We start from the raw sequence: 22,913 nt of genomic DNA, 5'->3' as shown, positions 1-22,913 counted from the left end.
ATATTAGAGAAGCAAAGATGAGAACACCGCTACTGGGGGACATCCTATGCTTTATACTTTAGTAGATAAACTAGTATTCACAATAAACACACCCCAAGCTGGAAGAACTGCAAAATCCGAGGATATCCAACCAGTTAAGCTACTAAACAAAGTATACTTATCTTCTTCCTTGGATGAGTAGCTGACTGCAAAATTTCACGCTAACTAACCAACATATAAAGAAATGTACGGTCTAGAATGTGCTGTAAATAGAGTAAGTCCCAAATGGAATAAGAATTATTACCAATAAATATAAGACACAACATTTTATAACAAAACAAATACCTTACATACCATTTAAGTACTATATTATAAAAAAAGTAATACTGTATATGAATTGCAAGGTAACTAGTTCACATGTCCTGCACAGAACACTCAAGAAACACATTATAAATAAGCCTTTAGCAATTTAAGAACAATCATGGAAGATTAGAAAAGTGTGCAAGAAAATAATTCATGGACATATTTATTTTAGGCATGGAATGATGCATGCTACAGAATATATGCAAACTTGGGCAAAACAGAATTTAAATCCACAGCACATTATTTAGGTTGACTCTCACAAGTATGTAGGTAAACTATTTTAAGTTCTCCAATCGTTTCTTTAGTAATAATCCTTTATCTTTGAGATCTGGCCTGCTGTCCTGTTCCATTGTAGATAAAGAAGTAATGAGCAATTTTCTGTTTTCTACTGTAAGGCTATCACACTGGTTTGAATCTGGAAAACAAGGAGAATCTTGTTAGGGGATAAAAAAAAAAACTCAAAGTAAGGGAGACTGTATTTACAATGGTTTGTCATAGCATATAGAGATTTTTTTTTTTATCTGTAAGGCAAATACATTTTTTTAAAACATCTCCAAAAACACAAATCCACATGTAATAAAACATAGAAATTCTTACATGTGGACAACATACAGTATTTTACAGGTCAAACTAAATGTGTTTACCGTATAGCTTTTAAAATGGCTACACATAACTTAGGGGTCTGCTGGCAACTAGGTGCATGCGCAGTGATTTTTAAAGTGGAACTTTGAGCAAGTAGCTCCTGGGCTACCACAGCAACATGTAACTTGTACATAGGCAAGAGCCTCCCAGGATGCGCAATGTAGGTATCCCGGGAGGCTTTGCACTCCATTCTGTCTTGATCACCGCACCGATAAAGACAGAAAGAAGTGAAAAAGGGGGGGAGGGGGGGGGTGTTGCAAAATAAATACATAAAATTTTTACTTTAAATAAAAGGGTATGTTAAGTAAAAATGTTGAGTTTAGGTCTGCTTTAATGCAAGCTTATATCCCTGGGGGTTAAGTCATGCAGAGCAGGAACAGACTGGGGACATTAGGCTGGGTAGATCAGTAAGTAGGATGGCGACATTTGTGAGATTACAAACCAGGATCTGGGCTTGGCAGTCACCTTCTTTTTTTCCTGTCCCTTATTATTTCAGGGTATTCAAGTATTTTTTAAAAAACCTAAACTATAGTTTAGGTCTGCTTTAAATACTTCTAAAGCCTTGATAACATTACCTATATTAGACAATCCCAACACACGGACAATAAAAACAGACATTTTCGTCAATGGTGCCAATTCAACATGTACCACACAGCACCTTACACTGAGGCATTACAATGGTAATGATGCATTACTTCCACTGTTTTAAATAAATATCATTATTTTAGACATTACTAAATATAGAGCTGACTTACCTTCAAGTTTCTTTATTAGTAGTTCTAATATAGAGACAGCTTCTGTTCTTATGGATGAATAACTCTTATTTTCTAACAAAAGTGAAACCAAAAAATAGATGTTTAACAAATCACTGTTATTTCATACATACATTTTACAATGAAAAACATGCAGAGAAAAATTAAAGCACTATATTTAAAATGACCAAATAATCCCACTGTAGTTATGTAAGAACAAATAAGGAGCATAAAGACTACAAACAAGTCTGGTTTACAATATTATTTGTACATAGTTATCCAATTATGTTAGGGCCTGAAGCAATCAACCAATCCAAATAAATAGACAAACCCCTTTGGGGTCCACCATTTGCCACATCTTGTTACAATGAGATTTGCCTATCATTGCAGTCAACTCCAAGCTCTGTATATAGCTGGAGCAAACCCTCTCTGATAAGATACTATTTTAGTATCCATTTCTTACAATGAATTGGTTAAACAATAGAGAGGTTGCAAAGTGCGGAAATCTTTATATTTAAGTATGTGAGTTTAGGGTTTGCCATGTTTCATTCTATACATTGGGAGGGGATTGTCAAACCTCAGACCTACAGACAATATTGAAGGAAACAGGATAAGGAAGTAACAAGGTAATAAGGTAGTATTAAAAGATAAATTATTGTACCTAGTGAATGTGCTATCACTGGACAGGCTTCTGTAAGGATTTCTGAGACAGTTGCATTGTCGGAGTGCTCCTTTTCTAATATCAGTAACCTATGAATACAAGGAAGAAAGAAACGCAAGGTTGACAATTCGCAGGTGCAAATGTGGGCAACAGCTGTTTAAATTTTAATTAGAAGATATAAATATAAGTAATGTAAGTGTAGTTCTATTTATGCAAGTTGTTTGAGTCTTAGCACAGATAAAAAAAAGAGTTGTAATAAAATTCACTGCAATTTTTCAAATGTTGTGTTAATGTTGCATTCAAACTTACCCCTGAAAGTAGGCATTCATAGACTGGAGAACAGCATACTGGACCTTCCATGTGCTTAGTTTCAGTCTTTCACACATTAGCTTGCAAAGTTCAAATTGATAGCAGCCTGTTATAAAGCAGAAAACATATATTCACCTATTAAACTTCTGTGCATTTCTAAATTTAAATCATCAGCTAGCTACATATACCCTTCAAAGATTTCAGTGATCGTCTGTTCCCAAAATTGTCTATGCCCTATCTGGTTAACACAAAGTAAATATATTAAATAGTGATTGCAGCTAGCATTATGTAATTAATAACTAAAATGGGTCAAGGCATTTATTAACTATCACTAAGTTTTAGGATGCAGTTGGTAACTGGTCAGTAAAGTCTCTGAAACATATAGAGAGTTAGCATCCCATTTACCTTTTCAGTATCTAAAAAAACTCCAATACCAGTTTTTAAATCAGTTCTAAAATGTCTGTCTCTGTCTTGTGATGTACTACATGCAGTACTATGTCATATTTCCTACATACAAATGCTTTGGATTGCAAATGTGAAATCTTGAGTGTATATAGGAAAGGGACTCACGCTGAGTAGCAGGGTTCCTAGGCCAGGCCTTGCCTAGAGTTGAGAAGGCACACAATAAGGACTCTGTCTGCAACTCTTTTGCTTTCTCATTCTCATCTTCCTCTTCATCCTTTGGTGAACGTGCTCCAACAGTTTCCAGCGAGGTCTATATCAAAACACAACAATGAAGATGAAAAAAAAAAGTAAACCAGTTTGGAGTTCTTGTAGGTTGATGGGAGCCAAGCTACAGTTGTATGAAGAAATAGGAAATGTTGGTAATTTCAGTGCTTTGTGTCTTTTTCCTACTATGTACAGTGAAGGAAAGAAGTATTTGACCCCCTGCTAGTTTTGTACATTTTCCCTCATAGAAATAGAAATGACCAGTCTATAATTATAAGGGAGTGCTCCTAATCCAAGCTTGTTATAGTACCTGTATAAAAGACACCTGTCCACAGAAGCAATCAATCAGATTGCTTCCTAGCCACCATGGCCAAGACCAAAGAGCTGTCTAAGGATGTCAGGGACAAGATTGTAAACCTACACAAGGCTGGACTGGGCTACAAGACTATCGCCAACCAGCTTGGTGGGAAGGTGACAACTGTTGCGATTATTCGCAAATGGAAGAAACACAAAATAACTGTCAATCTCCCTCGGTCTGGGGCTCCATGCAAGATCTCCCCTCCTGGAGTTGCAATGATCAGAAGAACTGTGATGAAGCAGCCCAGAACTACACGGGGGGAACTTGTCAATGATCCCAGGGCAGCTGGGACCATAGTCACCAAGAAAACAATTGGTAACACAATGCGCCGTGAAGACCTGAAATCTTGCACAGCCCGCAAGGTCCCCCTGTTCAAGACAGCACAGGCCCGTCTGCAGTTTGCCAATATACATCTAAATGATTCAGAGGCGAACTGGGTGAAAGTGTTGTGGTCAGATGGAACCAAAATTGAGCTCTTTGGCATCAACTCAACTCGTCGTGTTTGGAGGAGGAGGAATGCTGCCTATGACCCCAAGAACACCATCCCCACCGTCAAACATGTAGGTGGACACATTATGCTTTGGGGGTTTTTTTCTGCTAAGGGGACAGGACATCTTCACTGCATCGAAGGGATAATGTACCATCAAATCTTGGGTGAGCTCCTCATTTCCTCAGCCAGGGCATTGAAAATGGGTCATGGATGGGTAAACCAGCATGACAATGACCCAAACCACACAGCCAAGGCAACAAAGGAGTGGCTCAAGAAGAAGCACATGAAGTCCCTGGAGTGGCCTAGCCAGTCCCCAGACCTTAATCCAATAGAAAATCTGTGGAGGGAGCTGAAGGTTCGAGTTGCCAAACATCAGCCTTAAAACTTTACTGACTTAGAGAGGATCTGCAAAAAGGAGTGGGATAAAATCCCTCCTGAGATGTTAGCAAACCTGCTGGCCAACTACAAGAAACGTCTGACCTCTGTGATTGCCAACAAGGGGGTTGCCACCAAGTACCAAGTCATCTTTTGCAAAGGGATCAAATACTTATTTCACTCTTTACAATGCACATCAAGCTCTGGCTTTTGAGCACTGGGTTTTTGAGGGACCTTCTGTTGTTATTCTGTCTCTCACACCTACAATAAACCTACCATTAGAATTATAGACTGGTCATTTCTTTGTCACAGGGCAAACTAGGGGACTTCACAGGGATACTTCTTTCCCTCACTGTATATATGGTACCAATACATTATGCAATGAAGAAAATAAAAGGTACACTTCATGCTGTTAGAAAACTAACACTGGTCAAATTAGGAAAATGTGGCTGGTCCAATGGCTATACAGGTGCAAGACCAGAACTGGTGAAGTAGCAGGTTAAACTACCTTGGATCCAATACTCATTTATTACTTACAATGGTCCCAAAATATATCTCTGACAAAGTAAACAAAGGAGTAGTATAGAATCCACAACTGACAAAAGTAAGAATGCCAGCTCATAATGATATCCTTTCATATTCACTTCCACAACACTGCCAGGAGTTCTTACATGATACTAGACAACACAGAAGTAGACATTACAAACATGAAATAAAAGGTAGATATTTGGCAGTAATGTGTGATTTCTGAAACACCTCTCACAAAATCCATCATTGATGCCCAAATTATGTACATGTCCCCAAGCTTTGTAATAAAAGCCAGTAGCTTTTAGTCTGCACTAAATAATCCAAAATAAAATTTGCTAATAACTATAATGTTCTTAAGAACACTGTGTTGTGAGCAAGTGTTAATTTACCTTTTTTATCAAGGGGAAGAGGATATCTGCCAACTCCTGGAAGCGATCCTCCTTAGTAGATTCAAGTACATCACCTGCACATTTTAGAGCAACTATTTTGTACTTGATATTTTCTTTCCGACACTCTTTTAGTACAGCTTGAACAATTTCATCTATTGTGGGCTGCTGAGGAGCCCCTTCCTTCAACTGATCACTGAGAAGAGAGTAAGAAAAGCATTTGTAATGAAGACAAAAGAACTATCCAATTTAATCATTCACAGCACAAAGCAAATGTACATACACTGCTCACATACACATGTATCATATACAACCATTAGAGAAAGTACCACTTAATAAATTTTAGGGTTTTGCATATCAGGACATATTAAAATATAAAAAAAATGACCTTTTATGAAAATAACAAAGACTAAGTCAAAATGTAGAAGCAGTGAAAAATGATGTTTACCCTTACCCCTTCTATAAGAATAAAGGGTGTGAGCAAGATGCTGGCAATCAAACGCACTGATTACTAGGAATAAAAGCAAAAGTTACAGCAGTTTGCTGGTCTGAAGCATTAAGGTGTTTGTTAAGAGAATGCCAAGGAGGAAAGACATCAGCAATGATATTAGAGAAGGAACGGTTACTGCCCACCATTCTAGGAAGGGTTATATGGCAGTTTCCAAACAATATGAAGTTCATCATTCTTTAATGAGAAAGAATATGGAAAATATTCAATCTTCCCAGGGGGGGACAACCCAGCAAATTCACCTCAAAGTCCCTCCAATGTTTAGAAATTGCACATAGGCCTGTAAAGCCTGGGTTTAAGCCAGCATATTAAAGTTCATGACTGTACAATTAGAACAAGACTAAATAAGTATGGCTTGCCAGGATTTTTGTATACTGCTGTTTTTTTTTTTTTTTTTTTTTTTTACGACCCGAACTTTGTAACACTAATCTTGAGCCTGTTATTGCTTGTTCTCTTTTACTCTGGCTTTGTACTGTTCAGATGATTATTTTGGTTATTACTTTGTACATTGTCTTTTCTGTGTCTATAAATGAAGTTTATAAAAAATAAAAAAAAAAGGCTTGCCAGAAGTATTTAAGAACTGGAAAATTGCATCTGAACAATCTGAACACACTACAAGAAGTTTAGAACAATGTACTTTCGACAGACAAGACCAAAGTGGAGATGTCTGGCCATAATGTTTTGATGAGACCTTAAGAACACTTGTGCATAAATTAATGTAGTGAAGCAATGTTGTAAAGAAGAATACGCCAACATTCCTCCACAATGATGTGAGAGACTGATAAAGTCTCATAAAACAATTATTGCCACTACAGGTGGATCCCCATTTGGCTTAATTTTTGCTAAATAATGACACATTGGGATCTGTTGTGTGTTGTTTTACTCTTGTGGTTAAATCTAAATGCTTTACAACCTGCTAATGATTTTTAATTATGTCCTAAAAACTAAAATATTAGGCTTATGTTCATTAAAATAATTACCAAAGAATAAAAATATGAAAAAATATTTTGCAGTCAGGCAATGTAACATAGCAGAAAAGTTTTGTGTTCAATATTTCTTACCTACAATTGGAAACCACAGTTCCAATAGCTTTTAGAAGTTCTTCCTGTAAAATATAAGAAAGTGTGAAAATTCTAAAAATAAAGGTAATTCAATTAACTAGTAATCACTGAACAATAAGAATGATGTACATATTGTGTGCAATAATAGCTAAATAATAAAAGACTTGTGATATTGGTTGTGATGCAACAGCCTGTGCTTAATCACTTCTGACTGACACCAGTGACGCTGTTTTCTAATTCGGATTCCTAATTTGGGTTCTATTCATACATTTTTTTTACCAAATATTCAGCCAACCTTAGAGAATTAAGGAATGTGTGAATCTACCTTACGATTAATTTTATTAATTCTATATTTAATATATATTTTACTAATTCAATCCAGTGTGACAAATACAAGAATTTTTTCTAAAAGTTGGGTGAATAGCAGGGCCATTAAATTTATAAAGTTTCCTTTCTATTATTACTAAAACTTGAATAAATCTGCTAAAAGCACAAGACTAATAGATGCTCACTGGCCTATAGTATCTTGACCAAAGAGAAATGCAGCTGGATGGTTTTACCAATACTTACTATTGTCCACCATACTCTTTTATGGCGAGTGCCAATATCAGTTTAACCCATAGGATATAGTGTTACAACATTGACTCCATATTTTTTATATCATATGGAGTATAACAGAAGTCTTCTAATTTCTAACTAATTTTATAATATAGACTACAGAGGTTTGGTGATTACCTACCACTGATATATATTATAGGGAATCATTATAAAGCAGGGCAACTTTGAAAGTAAGGAAAGAGGGGCTACCTATACCAATCTGGTACTTGACATCCCAGCACTAAATGTACAGGAGTGGGGACTGGTTATATACACACCTAAGTGTCAAACCCTCTAATAAAGTGACATTAAAAAAAAAATAAAGCCATGCTACTACAGTATATGTTCTTTGGAAATCTGGCAACACTATGGGAGTATTAAGTAATGGAACTCACAAAGCAGTCAACAGTGTAATGCAAAGTAACTGAATATTGAGTAAGTAAAGTATAACAATAGTCCTGCATTGGAAACTACAACTAGAAATAACCGTTTATTATTCAAAAAAAAAAAAAAAAAAGGTCCATACCTTGCCAGCCCATGTCCTCCCTGGAAGACCCTGCAAAAGTGTGTTAAGAATCATTCCTAAGTGTGGAGGTACCAAAGAACCAGTTTGTTGTTTGGCTATGGAGGCCATGGCAGCAGCACCCTGAGCTTTCATCTTCCAGGATGGAGACTGTAAAGCCTTCTGGGTAATGTCAATTAGCTCCTTCATATACAAACGAATACCGCCGCTGACACTTCCTATAGGTGTTAGGGAAAAATTAAATAAATAAATAAAACAATAGCTGACCATTATTATGCTAGATAGAGGAGGTTAAGTCATATAGCAAACATTTGCAAAAAAGGTATATTACTTACAAAGAACAATCTTATTTTTCATGTTCCATGTCCCTACTAAACAGTTAGAATGCGGTCATTTTTCCATTATGCTATACTTTATTATTATTGTTTTTATATTTATATTATAATACATTTTATTACCTTTATTTACCTTTCTATGTCTCAGTCAACATGCATACATTGATTCATTTCCCAGCACATCAGTGCTGCTGTCTTGGCTTTTAGGAGCCTTTCTAAGCTTTCTGTGTAGGGAAAATAATCTTGGGAAATGGAGAACGGAATGAAATCTTTACCTTTGGGATATATGCCTTTATTGGTGCCAACATTCATCCAATCATACAAATAATACAAAAATGAATCCAAGCTTTGAAATGACACCCAAAATAGATCACTGTGTTTACATGTATTGTATAAAATTGGATAAGACCATTCACAGGAAGTGGTCAAAACGTCAGACAAAATTGGAAAATGAAAAAATGATCAGCCTGTTAAATTGGAGAATGCATAAATACATACTTTTGTACATAAAGTTCACGGTTTTAAAAATGGTGAACACACCTGGCACATTCTCTTGCCACACTTCTCTCCAAAGGTTTGTATCATCCTTTTCTCCTTTTTCTTCATCTGACACCTCATGCATAGCAAGAAATGCCAACGGTAACACTAAACCTGAGTGGTTCTTCAGCACATCAGGACTGTACCGACTGATAGCATGAATAGTTAAAGTGCTTCCACTTCTGTATGCTGGCTCTGTAACAAAGAAAAACAAAATATGATATGTGTAAAATAGAACAAATCTAAGATAATTTAGGTGGCTTTCAATGACATCATGAGCAGAAAACAAACAAAAAGGGGACTTATGCCTGGGAATGCTATTGTGTGGACTGTAGATGCTTAGCAGGTAAACAAAAAAAAATAGTATGCATTTTGTTTCCCATAGTAAGTTATAACCTTATGAAGATATTGTGATATCCAAAGATGAAATCTTTAAAATTCTCTGCACACTAACTTATCACCAGAATTGCTTAAACAATTGAAGACACTGGATACACTACAGATGACCAGAAAAGTAATCCAAGTACAATGGGCTTCTATATGATGTCCAGTGAAGAATAGTGGTGACAGCATCATGCTTATTCTTTTGCTCACCTTCTTTTTCCATGTACCAGACACTCAATTTCTGCAGTAATTTCTCTGTGCTAGTGTCCCGAGAAGTCTATAAAAAGGAAAAACGGATCAACATAAGTTTAAACTAGTATTCCAGAAAATGTTTGCATTGGCTAGAGTGCAGTAGAACATTTTTCTATTTTTTTTTTCTCTATCACTGCTGAGGGAGATTTCCTATACTATTGCAGTGACAAGTGTCAAATCTTGCGTTTCCCTCACCTTTTCTCAGCAGGAGTAGAAGTGAAATAATTTTATGCTTACTTCAATACAATAAAGCTTACCCGAACTAAATGTCCCAAGGCAAAGGCATAGGATTTCTGTACAACACTGTTTCGATCACTCAGTCCACTTAATAAAGCACTCATAAGTTTACCTGGTGAAAACAGTTTCAGTAAGTGCCAAAATATTTGATGATTTCAACAATTATCTAAAAGATCAAACAGCAGGTAGTACTCAGAAGTTACTATAAAATATCAGCTTACCAGAATAAGGCATCAAGTCCTGAGGACATTGTGTTGTTAAAGAAACAACAACACTGGCACATCCACCCTTCAAAATAAAGAAAAGAATATTACACTGGTGAGATATTAAACTACAGTAGAACCAAGATTTTTATCCCCAGACTGAGATCCTTCCTGTTCTACAGACAAGTCATACTTTGTTTAGCAAAAATTCAGATTGCTAGCATATTTATTGCTGTTTAATGACATCTTGGTCAATTGCAAAGTGTGCAAGGTTTGCTAATGGCAGAATCTTACCAGGATGCCAATACTCTCGTAAATGACAAAAGATGTTTCATTCTTCCAACAGAATTAGTTTATTCAACTGTTCCAACTGTGAACAACTATGACACCCAATGCCTGAACCTCAAAGGTTGTACTTATAGCAGACGCAAACTTGCATGTTTTTATAGATAAATGTAGATTTAAATAAATATGCAAATTAAACTAATGTAATACACAAACAGAAAACTTTTACACAACTTACCTTTGTACCTAGACCAAGTCCACTTTTAATTAAATCACAAAGTTTAGGAATAAGCTCTGCCAGGACAGGGACATCAAGATGCTGAATACACTATAGAAACAAAACATGGTAGTTTTTACACTTTTGTGTGTATGGCTGAAGTTTTTTATTACAATAGAAAATTAAATAAAAATGGATATTTACACTGAAATGTCCTTATGTAAACAAACTAAATGAAATGAGTGTCAATACAAAATTTGACCTGATGCTAAAGTATGCCTTCATACATATAAGGTGTGCCAATAAATACTAGCATTATATTTATGTAAAACCATTAAGCAGGTAATTCTGATCTGATTAGTGCACAAAAGAAGATCATTTTCCAAATGCATCTATAGTATGTCATTATATCTAACAAAGTATGACAACTCATTCCCTAAAATCTCTCCAACTTAATCTTATAGGATGTACATACTCTATTTTGAAATACCATTAAAAAGGCATCTACCAAGTGACACAAAGTCCAAAATAAAACTTACCATATTTATGGTTTCCATCATGGGAGAAGATTTGGCAGCATTTAGTCTTGCACTGTCCATAGCAGCCTGTAGAACAAGCACATATCTAGTAACAGTTTTAGGTGACTAATTTTAAACAAATAAAAGAAGGTGGAGGAGGAAAGTTGGAGCAGGTTTTATATTGGTGATATAGAATGTACATCTGTTCATAGAGTTTATTTATCAAAGACTACTGTTATCTACTGTTGTATCACAAATCATTAGCGCTCTTTGCACTGCCTAACTAATAAAAACCTCATAACAATTTTTTTGTACTTACCTTCTCCTGATCTGTAGCTCTGAGACTCAAGTAATTCAGCACCTGAGGTTCCAAAACACTTAAAGATTCTAACAAAGCAGGTATCAGTTTTGGGGTATGGGGCTTCAGCAATTCCCCTGCACTTTTACTGATTTTCACAAGTGTGTTAATGCTAAAAAAAAAAAAAAAAAATGTAAAAACATAAGAAGAACAATACAGTGAAATGTATTTTACCATATTACTATATGCCTATATTATAAAACCATTTAGGTCTTGAATCCCCCCACCCTTTATTCACAGATACAATTCCTCCTCTAGCATCTTTAATCTCTGAGCGCTTTTCTTTCTATAACTCCACTTATAGTTTACAAAGCTTTGTCCTCTTCACGCCCCCTTTGAATCTTGAATTTGAATTTTGAATAAACGATCCCTTTTCTACCCATACCCAAAAAAAAAAAAAAAAAAATCACAGAGCCTTTACTGTATAACCCATGAAATACACAGCCTTCCCTATAACCCTTTAAGAAACAGAGTGCTGGTCCAACAATTTAAACACGGTTTTTGTTTTCAGGACTGGGCATGATTAATCTAGAAATAATACTGGATCCATTTTCCTTTTTTTGGTTTTAGGAAATAGTTAAAAAGGGTTGTAATTTGTTCCCCTTTATCTTCTGTTTAGGGTGGAACACTAACACATTTGGGGTGACTGAAAGATCCCACTGTTCCTTTACACCATTTAATTTCGGACAGCTTCTGGATGAATTTTATAGTTTTATATTATATGGCTCTGTGTGTAGTCCTTTAATACATACCTGAGTGCACGCACCTCAGTCACTGTGCTCATGATCCCCTTGTCTAGAAGGCAAGGCAGAAGAACAGCAATTGTTTTCTGGCCAGCTGTCCCTCTGCTGGGTTCACACATTCTTATACACACCTAAGAAAAAGAAACACACAGAAGTAACAGACTGTATTTACTGAATTGGTTGTTACCCACTTGGCATCCCTGACTAAATCTGGAGGTGCATATTCAACATTTACATAAAAACTGCAGTGAATATTAGTATATATTTTCCTTACTTAAAACTACTCTAGTTGTTGCTAGAAGAACAACTAATTGTGAAATGCAGATCAGTAAAATGTAATGAGCTATAGCTGTGCATTACCATTCTGTCTAAACTTTCTTTTTCCATTTCAGAGTTTATATGAACAATGCCTCAACATGAAGCAATATGACAGTTCATATGGTAAGCACATTGTTTATATGTGTGCTGCAGTTCCCTTATCTTTCAATGGCAACACAATAAACATCCAGAACACAGATGCACTGAAAGAAAAAAAAAAGGTATGAACTAGATTCTCCTGTGTCTAAATCCTCTAATTTCTTCTGCCAAAGCAAGTATTTCATGTTTCCTATATTACATTTTGGTTACTGGAGGATGCTATTTCAAGCTAATCCTGTTCTTAAAACCAAAACCTAAAAAAGCCTTATCTAGGTGAAAAACAGATGTAATGGATAGCTTACTGTATTTATATGAACACAAAGATTTCTACCTTGCTTAGAGTTTTCAAAGCTAGCTCTGCTGCTTTCCGGACAGACTCCTAAAATGGAAGACAAAATGAGAACGTATTATTTATACTATATTATAAATCCAGCAGTTCTAAAATTTCCAAAAAACACAATATGTGTGAGTTTACCAAAATACCACTATAAGACCATATCAGGTTAAAGAAAGTATCTAGCAAGATAAAAGATTTTATTTGTATTACCAATTATATTTGAGCAACGGCTACAGTGGGCATGATTTATTAAAACTTTCCAAGGCTGGAGAGGAAACACCGTCATCGGTGAAGCTGGGTGATCCAGCAAACCTGGAATAGATTTCTCAAATCGTTTGCTACTTGTTAGGAATCCTGGACAAGAACTATTCCTGTTTTTTGGATCATTACCCATCATGAGTTTAAAATCTGACTTGATCCAAACATGGCCAGCATGACAGATTTTAGAAAAAAAAAAAAGTTTGTTACAGCTCTGTCAAAGAATTGCATTATTTACAAATGAAAGAAAACACTGCAGGGTCATCATATATTACTTTCATTACCTTTATGTCATCCTGCACTCTGAAGAGAGTTTCCCAGATCTCAGGAAGCTTATCAACAATGTCATCAAGCTGACGGCCACGCAGTAGGTCATTTACTGCCAAACAACTGCAATGCAAAATGCTGAATTATGCCAGGCACTCATTATACTAAATGTAAAAACCAAGGTAAAACAGCTCATCACTAACGTAAGTTGTATTTGGTTCACGTTATCCATGTCATGAAATGCCCCCCATCCATTTAAGAAGGTTTCAGGCACATCTGGCAATTACTATATTGCCAATGACAGGGAATAATATATTTCTCAAACTATACTTTTTGAGGTTTCCCTAAATATAAGGATTGCAGTACACACCTCAACCCTTAACATTTATTTTATTAACACATTTGTGGACCTGTGTGAAGGGGCTTTGGTTTGCAAGTGAGTTTGGAATTCCCATAATATTTTACGGAAAGAAAAACCTGCTCAAACTACAGGTGCATATGCAACTGTCAATTAATTTGGATCTCTTAAACCATTGATACAGGTCCAAAGCCTGTCAACATAGGTCCAATTGACTATTTATTCAGATGATGTCTATCTACCAATAGGGTGGCCATATATTGTAGGATTGTCCGATTTCAGCCTCAGAGATATTCTCCCTATAGCTAGGCATAGTTGTACATTAAATAGGGGTTGCAAATGACAGACCAATACAGACAGTGACACAGGAGGAGAGGACCGTGCCCCGATGAGCTAGTTGGTGGGACATTTTAGTTTTTACCATTTACAACTGATTTCCTATTTTAATACTACCCTAATCTAATGCATACGGGAGCCAACCAAGCAGCACACCAGCTGGCAAAGGCAATCCGGAAATGTTCACTAATAATACAAATACATAGCAAATTTTTATCATTAGTAGGATACCTTTTCTAGATTAAAACAAACATTCTGTTACTTCTAACCTAAACCAATGTTCTATCAAATTAAATGAACAAATTGTTCTACTATTGTAAGCTTTAATACCTTCTTCATCCAATTTCTTGAATATAAAATATCTCTATACCACGTACCTTGATTCTCGAACCCTCCACATATTACTTGTCAGATTATTAATCAAATCTTGGAGAATTGCTGTTAAATATTTATCAACCTGTAGAGAAAAAGAATGTTTATAATGGATATTACTAGAAACCTATAGTATTATTTATAAGAACAGAATGACATGAAAGAACAATAAAAAAATCAGTGCTGATTAATTTGTTCACTCCAAGCTGAACCTCAGCAGAACAGTTAATGTATCAGCCCCTTTGTTGAAAATGGACTGGTTATCACTGGTACATAAATCAGTATTACAACGTAGAGTAATGCACAGCAAGCAGATTTAATATTTATGTCCTAACTTTGCTAGGTCAATAATGGTTAGCAAACTTTGCCATCTTGTTACAGCATGACAAACTCATTTCTCCCCACTTTGCCCTAGGGTTCTAACATACACAATTTTAGACAAATGTGTTTAATTAGAGACAACTATGAAGTGTGGAATGGCTAGCCAGAGTAATAAAAAAAAAATTGTGAATCTCCTGCTTTTGTGAAACTACCTCCTACCATGTCCTGCCAGATAAATTGTATACAAAAACCAGCCACGGAGCTGGTGGGGAATTCTGATATTTGTAGTACCTAGCAATAAACTTCCTGTCACACCATATTAGCTGGGTAGTGGTATTCAGCTAGAGACCCCAAGGAACCTTTTTTTAAAGTTAGTGACCAGTAATTTATAACAACCAGAACAGGTGTGCTTTTAAAGTTACCCATTTACTATCCCCACCCAAGCTAGGTATCCCAAATCTCCAGAAAATGGGAGGAGAGTCTTCTTGCTATGGGATCATTGCTCCCAGGATTTTGCTGAAAGAATGAGTACATCACCTTTGCCTAGGTGTTGTTGAGAAAGATGAAGGTTAGCAAGAAAAAAAAAAAAGTGTGTTTTTCTTTAGCATTTTTATGTAGCAATTCTACATGAATCAAACAGTACTTACAGTAGTTTTGTCTGTAACCAGAGCATTCCATATGCTTGTCATAGCCTGCCGAACTCCAGTGTTAGGGTCAAACTGATAACGGTACAATCGTGGCACGAGTTGTGGCAAGAATGGTGCAAGCTGCTCCCCAGCCTTTGTAGCAATCACATTAAAGCCAAATGCCGCACCCTTTTGAAGACAAATATAATTTTTTTTTTTTTAAATCCATGCACACAATGCACCTTCACCCATTAGTACAAAAATAATTTCAAAAACAAGATCTTACCTTCCTAGATGTCCACATAGCATGGTGGTTTGCAAGGTTCATGAACTTATATATAAGGTCTGGTTGACTAAGGTCACTGGCCAGTGCACACAGTTCTTTATATGTAGACAGCCCCTGCCTTTAAAAATATTAGGAAAAACTGTATAAGTAAGGTGTGTTATGTACTTCTTTAGATGCAGAAATAGATTATCAATAAAATGAATAATTAGAATGTATTAAAGGACACCTACGATAGGAGAAATACAGCAAGCTAAAATCTAGATAAAAGCATTTTGTACCTTTTGTAAAAGATATTGGTTGAAAAGTAATGTTATGATAGAACTTTTAGGAAATTGGAGACATTTTACAAATGTCATGTTCACAAGATTGTTACTTGTAATTTCACCTACAGGGCTAAAGAACAACACTGGTGTCAATAGAATTTAGCCAGTCTTTTAAAGCTGCTGTTATAAAAAAAAGTGAACAGAATTTCCGATTTAGACGCATTATCACATCAGTAAAATTGGCTTCACCCTTTTAGCACCCATAACAAGTATGAATAAAAGGGCTGCTTTGTGGCTTATGTACATTAAACTCTGTTGTTACTTATCACGCCATATAATAATAATAATTAATAAAATATAAAATAATAATAAAAACATTTTTGTGCTCTCATGCCCCTACGCACCATATATAGATAAAATAAAAAAAACATTAGAAGTTATTTACAAAGCAGTGAATGACATTCACTGCAGGTGAATCTTTCTGGTGCATGGGTTTTGAGTTACAATGACTGACCTGCAATACCTGCAGTGAACATTTGGTAAAAGCCATATTTACTGCTTTATAACTATGGCCTGTCGGAAAGATAAGAGATTGCAAAGTAGCTTACCCATCTGGGGTTTTACCAAGAGAGGTGCCCTGAAACAGTTCTGTATCACCAGATACTTCATGCTTTGTTCTGGGGGGGGAAAAAGAAGGATGGTCGTGTTCAAAATTAGTATTTACCTATAATTCCTTCTTAAATTGTACAGTGTGTATGTATGATTATGCCAGTAAATAACTATTAGAAGAAATAACCTATGTCACTTTTCTAAGATAACTTGCATTTTCAAACAAAAGAAAAAAAGCTTCAAGATCCAAAATTTAGATATCCTCTAAATTTAACCAATGAAGTCTTCAAGGTTTGTACAGCAACATCCTTTATTTTGGTATATACTGTATATAGTACCAAGCAGAATATGTTATTTGTAAAGATTTATTCATTCAAGTGGTTTACTCTACGCAGCATGATCATAGTTCAGAGATGTTTACAGACTGCCCCATAATGAACAATGAAGACAAGGAAATTAGGAGGTATAGCTAATAGCAAGCAATCCTATAGCTTTTTTTTTTTTTTTAAATAGAGAGCAAGTCAAGGAGGAAAAAAAAGATATAAGGAAACATACATGCCATATAATGCTCATTTTGCAACTTGTATTTTAATTTTTGTAAAACAGGAATTTCCAAAGTGCTTGTGTTTAACTTATTACTTTAGCACCTCTAGAGAGCAGTGCTTTTTGTTGCCCAATTTTGTTTTGCTCAAATATGGCGAGCATGACCCAAAAGACTAGTCTATCAAACAGTGAATATAAAAACTGACATTTTTTCTTGCCATGTCCCCAAGCAAGATTCACAATCACTAAAAAATTCTGGTGATTACTTTTTCCATACAGAAAGAAATATAAATCTAACATTTTTGAGTTGTTTTTCCCCAATAAGGAATCTGTTCTGGTAACACCTTTCCCAAAATTTCTGTATGGGAGACAGAAATCTTGACACTTGCTTTTGCATAAAGACATACAGAGAGTGAAAGCATTTCTAACAATCTAGTAACATTATACTAACCCCAACTAAAATAACAAGGTAAGCAAAATAATGGCACACAATATATGAGGATTGACAGTACCTTTTCCCAGTCATGAGAGTGTCCACAAGTAGGGACACGAGCTCCTGTTGGTCTTGTTCAGTGCCCAGTTCATATACCAACCCAAGACCTTTCGATGCAACATCTTGGCTAAGTTCTGCAACAGATTGTTTGCGATTATCAATGGACTCAAAGGGGTTAGGCTGATAAATGGACTGAGACATTAACTGCATTAAAATATGAAGCAGTCCTCCCTCTCTAGCAGCCATATACAATGGAATAACCTTTTAAAAAGCGCCACCAATTACCACTAATGTTTAATCAAAGTCTACAAAATTGCAGTAATGGTAGATGTATTTAAAAACATTGGTAAAAAAAATCAGATAATATAAAAGCAATTTTATCTTACAGATACATACAGAATTATTTATTCTAATGGCATACTGTAGCTAAACTGCAGACAGGCAACTCTAGTTTACAAATTATTGCATACCTCTTCGAACTAATTGTTAACCCTAACACAGACTAAAAAGAAATGTGTGTCTATCAAATAACAATATTGCATACAATTAGTAATAAGAACAACATACCCTTTCTCATATATATAAATATATATATATATATGTATGTATTTTAGTTTTTTTATTATAGAGGTAAATGGGTCTTTAATGCTGACAAAACATGATCTGAGCGATAATTAAATATAACAACAAAATAATGCCAAGATCCAGCCAAAACATTTTTCATTTCGTGTTTGGACAGAATGGGGTTGACAAAAAAATGATCAGGTTTAAACTGCTTTCTGTACTTCCATTGCGGTGTATGGATTTCTCATCAAATCAGTCTGACTCTAATAAATAACAACCTGAGAAAATTTCTAATAGTTTTCTATTAAACTCAAAAATGGCATGCATTGTTATTATGCATATTAAGACTTTCCTCCACTTGCAGTTTTCATTGACATTCATCAATAGACAGTAAGTGAAATTAACAAAAAAGCACAAACAATTAACAAAGGTTCTACACCTTTAATACTTGATTTAAAACAAATAAATGTTTTGACTGGAGATAGGTCACTTTTAGGTGTTCTGTACTATGCTGCAAAACAAAGATATTTCAAAAGAAAACAAATGACTGTAACACATATACATACCATCATTATCAGATAAAACAGATATAAAGGCACTTTGAATTTCCTTAAGCTTTGTCTAAAAGAGTAATAAAAAAAAAGGAATCAGACAAGTAACATACAAAAGTTAATTCTATAGTATTTACTGTAAAATAATTTTTCTTGTAGTTAATTGGGTACAATGGGCCTGATTTCTTAAAGTGCTCCAAGGCTGGAGATGATACACCTTCCACAATGAAGCTGGGTGATCCAGCAAACCTGTAAAAGATTTCTTAAGTTGTTTGCTATTTGTTAGTGATTCTGAACGAGATCTATTCCTGTTTTGTTGCTGGATCATCCAGTTTTAATGATAAAAGTGTATCTGTATTTGTGATGGGTGTAGGTAGTAGAATAAACAGGGTCGTTCAATTTGTGTTACACCTCTTTTAAAGGCAAAGCATATACCACCAAATGTACCGTATTTCATTTATTTCACATGAAAGTACAATGCTGACCAGATGATCTTGTGTTGTTTAGACATCATACTCAGGACTAACCGAAGAATTTAACCTAAAAAATATCTTGTGTGATCAATGTAAAAATGATATATTAGTGTACCTGCTATGCTATATTAAATATGATGCCATCACCTAAATCCATTAACATACAATTATTTTGGTCAGATGTTTAAATACAGTCAGTGCCTAACACAGTTTCACACATTTTCCTCCCATGTTTGGAAGTTCATTAAAGCCAATTCATCCCAATACACAGACAACATATTATCACTCTGTAATGACTTCTAAGTGCTGAGATGGCAGATGTGCATCTATGCATTAGTATGAACACTCAAGAACAAAAATGAGCATTTGACAATAAATGTAAACCTTATGTCAGATTTATTAGGTCTATTGTTAATGTATATCAAAACCCAAACATTTTTGAACTTTGGATAAAGTGAGCAATCATTAGAACTCCTGTCAGGATTTATTATTTGGAAGTTCTACTGAGTTAATTCCTTATTAACAGAAAGAAAATGTTCCCAGGACAGGATAAGAGGAGAAATCTCTCTAAAAGCAACACAAAAGAAGTGTTAAACAGGGAAAGATTAGAACTGCTGCCAGCTGATAACTGTCTGTTCCCTGTTGCAGAATTTCCCCACTTCTTGTCTTCTAAATGGCTGTTCCCCAAACAAGAATTGAGGGGAATATTTCTCCAATGGAGAATTGGAGAACAATGAAAATCAGACATTGGTTTAACTTTCCGACACTACTTAAAAAAAATAATATTAAAACAAATTTGGGGTATCGATATACTTTAAAACTGCACTATACATAATAAGAAAGTTATCTTTCATCACAGTGTACAGCAAGTTTTAAGGTTAAGGACAGTAACTGGCCTTCATTTATTGAGAAGAAAGCTTTGAATAACTGAATATTGAATATAAAGACCTTGTTTCTATTTCATGGAGCATACATACTACCCATCTTTCCAGTCATAAGTGGGAACATCTTTTTTTTACTTAACAAAACAGAGATGATACATAATATTTTGTCCTAACTCCCTGTTAGGCCAAACATTTTACTGGATGGATTAAGTAAAAAACATTAGACTAACCTTTATTTGTACATGTTCACTAAGTTTCTTCACTAGAGACAGCAGCCATATACATGAAGCCTGTCTGACATGAGGATTTACACTGACAACATGCTTGTTGAGAATCTGCTCCAAAACCCAAGAGACAACATCATTGTCCTTTTCAGCTGTTTCAATGATAAAAAAAACAGATGTTTTTAGAATAACATGACAAGTCTCAGCAACAAAATTCATTTTATGATAACTATGATAGGCATGATCTGACAATTAACATGTGATACATTGCACCTGATTCTAAGTGCATTTATAGTAATCTTATAAAATAAAATCAATCATTCATCTCCAATAGTCAGTAAAAGAATCATTTAAAACTTATAGCAGTTTCATAAACAACCCTCTCTCCCTCCATTTTAACCCTATAGCTGGCACTACTGTAAGAATGACAGCAGCAAAAAGCATCGGCTCACACCTGTATATGTAAATATGCTCACTGAACCCCCCACTATAGGGGATAAAGGTCTGAGAGTTTCTGTTCTCATTTCGCCTGGTGCAGAGATGACAGATGCCATTAGGGTCCAATAGGTATTCAGGCCTGAAATGTGCATGTTTATGATGAAAAATGGCTCCAGCAGCAAGAGTCTATTCTATGTAAAACCCACTGAAAGTTATACATTTTGTTTGGAGTAGAGATTACATGAATGCCACATGTGAAGGAGAAACTCAACTTACCTACGCGTGGGCGATAGTCTTCTTCAGCAACAATCCAAACATCTCTGGCTGCTGCAGATTTTTTACCCACAGCTGCATTAGTGATGGCTTCCCCTATTGTAAACTGAAGCTCAATTTGTTTTGCCTAAAGGAAATAAAATGTTAAACTAATTGAATTCAAGTGTAAACTGTGTTGCAGTACAAAAAAACCCAAAACAAAACAAAAATATAGCATGGTAATGAAGTGCATGTCTAATATTAAATAATTGTTGTTACCTAAATACACCCTAGAAGGCATCTGTACTGTATTGTCTGTCTGCTACACATAAAAGTACATTTCAAGAAGGAGTGCTTACTGCACTGAAAAATTCAAGGACTGCCATTAGCATATGGACTACAGAACAGGAGTAGAATAGTAGCATGAGTGACTGCTCTGCTCCTCCATACATTCAAACCAGAAAGTCACTTCAGGACAAGCAGTTTTATTGACAAAATCACCAGTCAAAATATATATTTTTTTGGCAGAGGCCTGATATACAGCAGCCTTAAGGAAATAATTGCCCACAAGCCATAGTCTGGGAATCATTGTATATAGCCATACAGGTAGGAAGGGGAGAAGATGGCACAATAAAAGATTGCAGCAACTTACCTCTACTGACTCCATAAGTCCCTGCAACAACATCTTCTGGTGTGGGAAGCTTCCATCCCCAACAGGAAAGTAGCCCAGTGTCTTTATGGCTCGTTCTTTGGCCTAAGAAATGAATTAAGAGAACTGTAAAAAAACATGCAGTGGCACAATTAACCTTAATGAGTAAAAAATACTTTAAACATACAATTAGTGATATAAATAATTTTTAACTTAAATCAGATCCTTAGGTAGATGCAGTATTGTAATGTTGCTGCGTATGATGGACAACTAATTGTTCCACAATTGCAGCGAGTGGATGCAAACACACTTTTCCACTGTTGGCAACTAAGTTATACTGGACATAAATAGCCGAGTGTGGTGGTACATACCTGTTTCCCAATCAGACCAAAATAACTTTATCCATACATGCAACTTAAGGTTATTTTACCATTGTCATATTTTGTGATCCCAATAAACTTAGAATCATACTACATATACATAGATCACAATTGTTGGAGGGACTGACCCTCTTTACATTCCAACAAACTTTATTAACTTCCTCTGTGTTATTTAATATATCTTGCATTTGTTATTTTGAAAAAAAAAAACTGTATAAGGAAAAATAAGGAAAACAACATTTTCGTTTATACTTCATGGATCATGTAATTTGGGGTGTGGAAGTGGTGTGCCTTTTACTTACGTTCTTTGGGAGATCTACAGGTATGCTTTATATGACTTTCTCCAAGAAACAATATAGGAAATTAGATTTAGTGGCAAAATAAACTCCCACAAATCATAACACTGTAGACATATACCGCACCAAAGGATTACTTCTTCAAAATGAAATGTATTTATGTCAATAAATATTCCCCTTCTGACTACCTGTACAAATAAGATAAAGAAGGTCTTGTGGGCAAATAGAAAATAACTACAAACTGACCTTGTTAGTTTCTTTGCCAGATGTTATCCTGCCCAACAGATTTTCCACAAGGTGCTTTTTAGTGAAGCCAGGGCCCTCATCAGGTATGGGTAGTGACCCATTTCGTCCAATCTCTCCTAAAGCTGTGGCCGAAGCAATTGACAACAAAGGAGACGAATTGTCCAAAAACATTCCTGTGCAAGGAGGGAAACACAAACAAA

At 35.4% G+C, this 22,913-nt stretch overlaps 1 protein-coding gene across 1 annotated transcript in view; it reads right to left on the bottom strand.

The window, feature by feature from the left end:
- Positions 1-489: 489 nt before the first annotated feature.
- The window catches only part of ECPAS (Ecm29 proteasome adaptor and scaffold), a 47,622-nt gene continuing 25,198 nt past the window's right edge, over positions 490-22,913 (bottom strand). The window contains exons 22-49 of the mRNA XM_072404521.1: positions 22,714-22,886; positions 21,795-21,896; positions 21,167-21,290; positions 20,459-20,604; positions 18,887-18,941; positions 17,776-17,890; positions 16,720-16,788; positions 15,849-15,966; positions 15,584-15,751; positions 14,621-14,700; positions 13,567-13,672; positions 13,019-13,066; positions 12,280-12,401; positions 11,489-11,639; positions 11,191-11,256; positions 10,673-10,762; positions 10,168-10,234; positions 9,967-10,058; positions 9,668-9,734; positions 9,077-9,268; positions 8,205-8,419; positions 7,082-7,125; positions 5,516-5,708; positions 3,277-3,421; positions 2,707-2,812; positions 2,398-2,486; positions 1,740-1,811; positions 490-757 (exon numbers count right to left, since the gene is read on the bottom strand). Of these exons, the coding sequence (XP_072260622.1) occupies positions 618-757; positions 1,740-1,811; positions 2,398-2,486; positions 2,707-2,812; positions 3,277-3,421; positions 5,516-5,708; positions 7,082-7,125; positions 8,205-8,419; positions 9,077-9,268; positions 9,668-9,734; positions 9,967-10,058; positions 10,168-10,234; positions 10,673-10,762; positions 11,191-11,256; positions 11,489-11,639; positions 12,280-12,401; positions 13,019-13,066; positions 13,567-13,672; positions 14,621-14,700; positions 15,584-15,751; positions 15,849-15,966; positions 16,720-16,788; positions 17,776-17,890; positions 18,887-18,941; positions 20,459-20,604; positions 21,167-21,290; positions 21,795-21,896; positions 22,714-22,886 (3,155 nt within the window). The 3' untranslated portion in view covers positions 490-617. The remainder of the gene's footprint in view (positions 758-1,739; positions 1,812-2,397; positions 2,487-2,706; positions 2,813-3,276; positions 3,422-5,515; positions 5,709-7,081; positions 7,126-8,204; positions 8,420-9,076; positions 9,269-9,667; positions 9,735-9,966; positions 10,059-10,167; positions 10,235-10,672; positions 10,763-11,190; positions 11,257-11,488; positions 11,640-12,279; positions 12,402-13,018; positions 13,067-13,566; positions 13,673-14,620; positions 14,701-15,583; positions 15,752-15,848; positions 15,967-16,719; positions 16,789-17,775; positions 17,891-18,886; positions 18,942-20,458; positions 20,605-21,166; positions 21,291-21,794; positions 21,897-22,713; positions 22,887-22,913) is intronic.

The sequence above is a fragment of the Pyxicephalus adspersus genome, chromosome 3 (genome assembly GCF_032062135.1).
Source record: "Pyxicephalus adspersus chromosome 3, UCB_Pads_2.0, whole genome shotgun sequence".
Taxonomy (NCBI): domain Eukaryota; kingdom Metazoa; phylum Chordata; class Amphibia; order Anura; family Pyxicephalidae; genus Pyxicephalus; species Pyxicephalus adspersus.
This window is presented reverse-complemented; position numbering and strand designations above follow the sequence as displayed.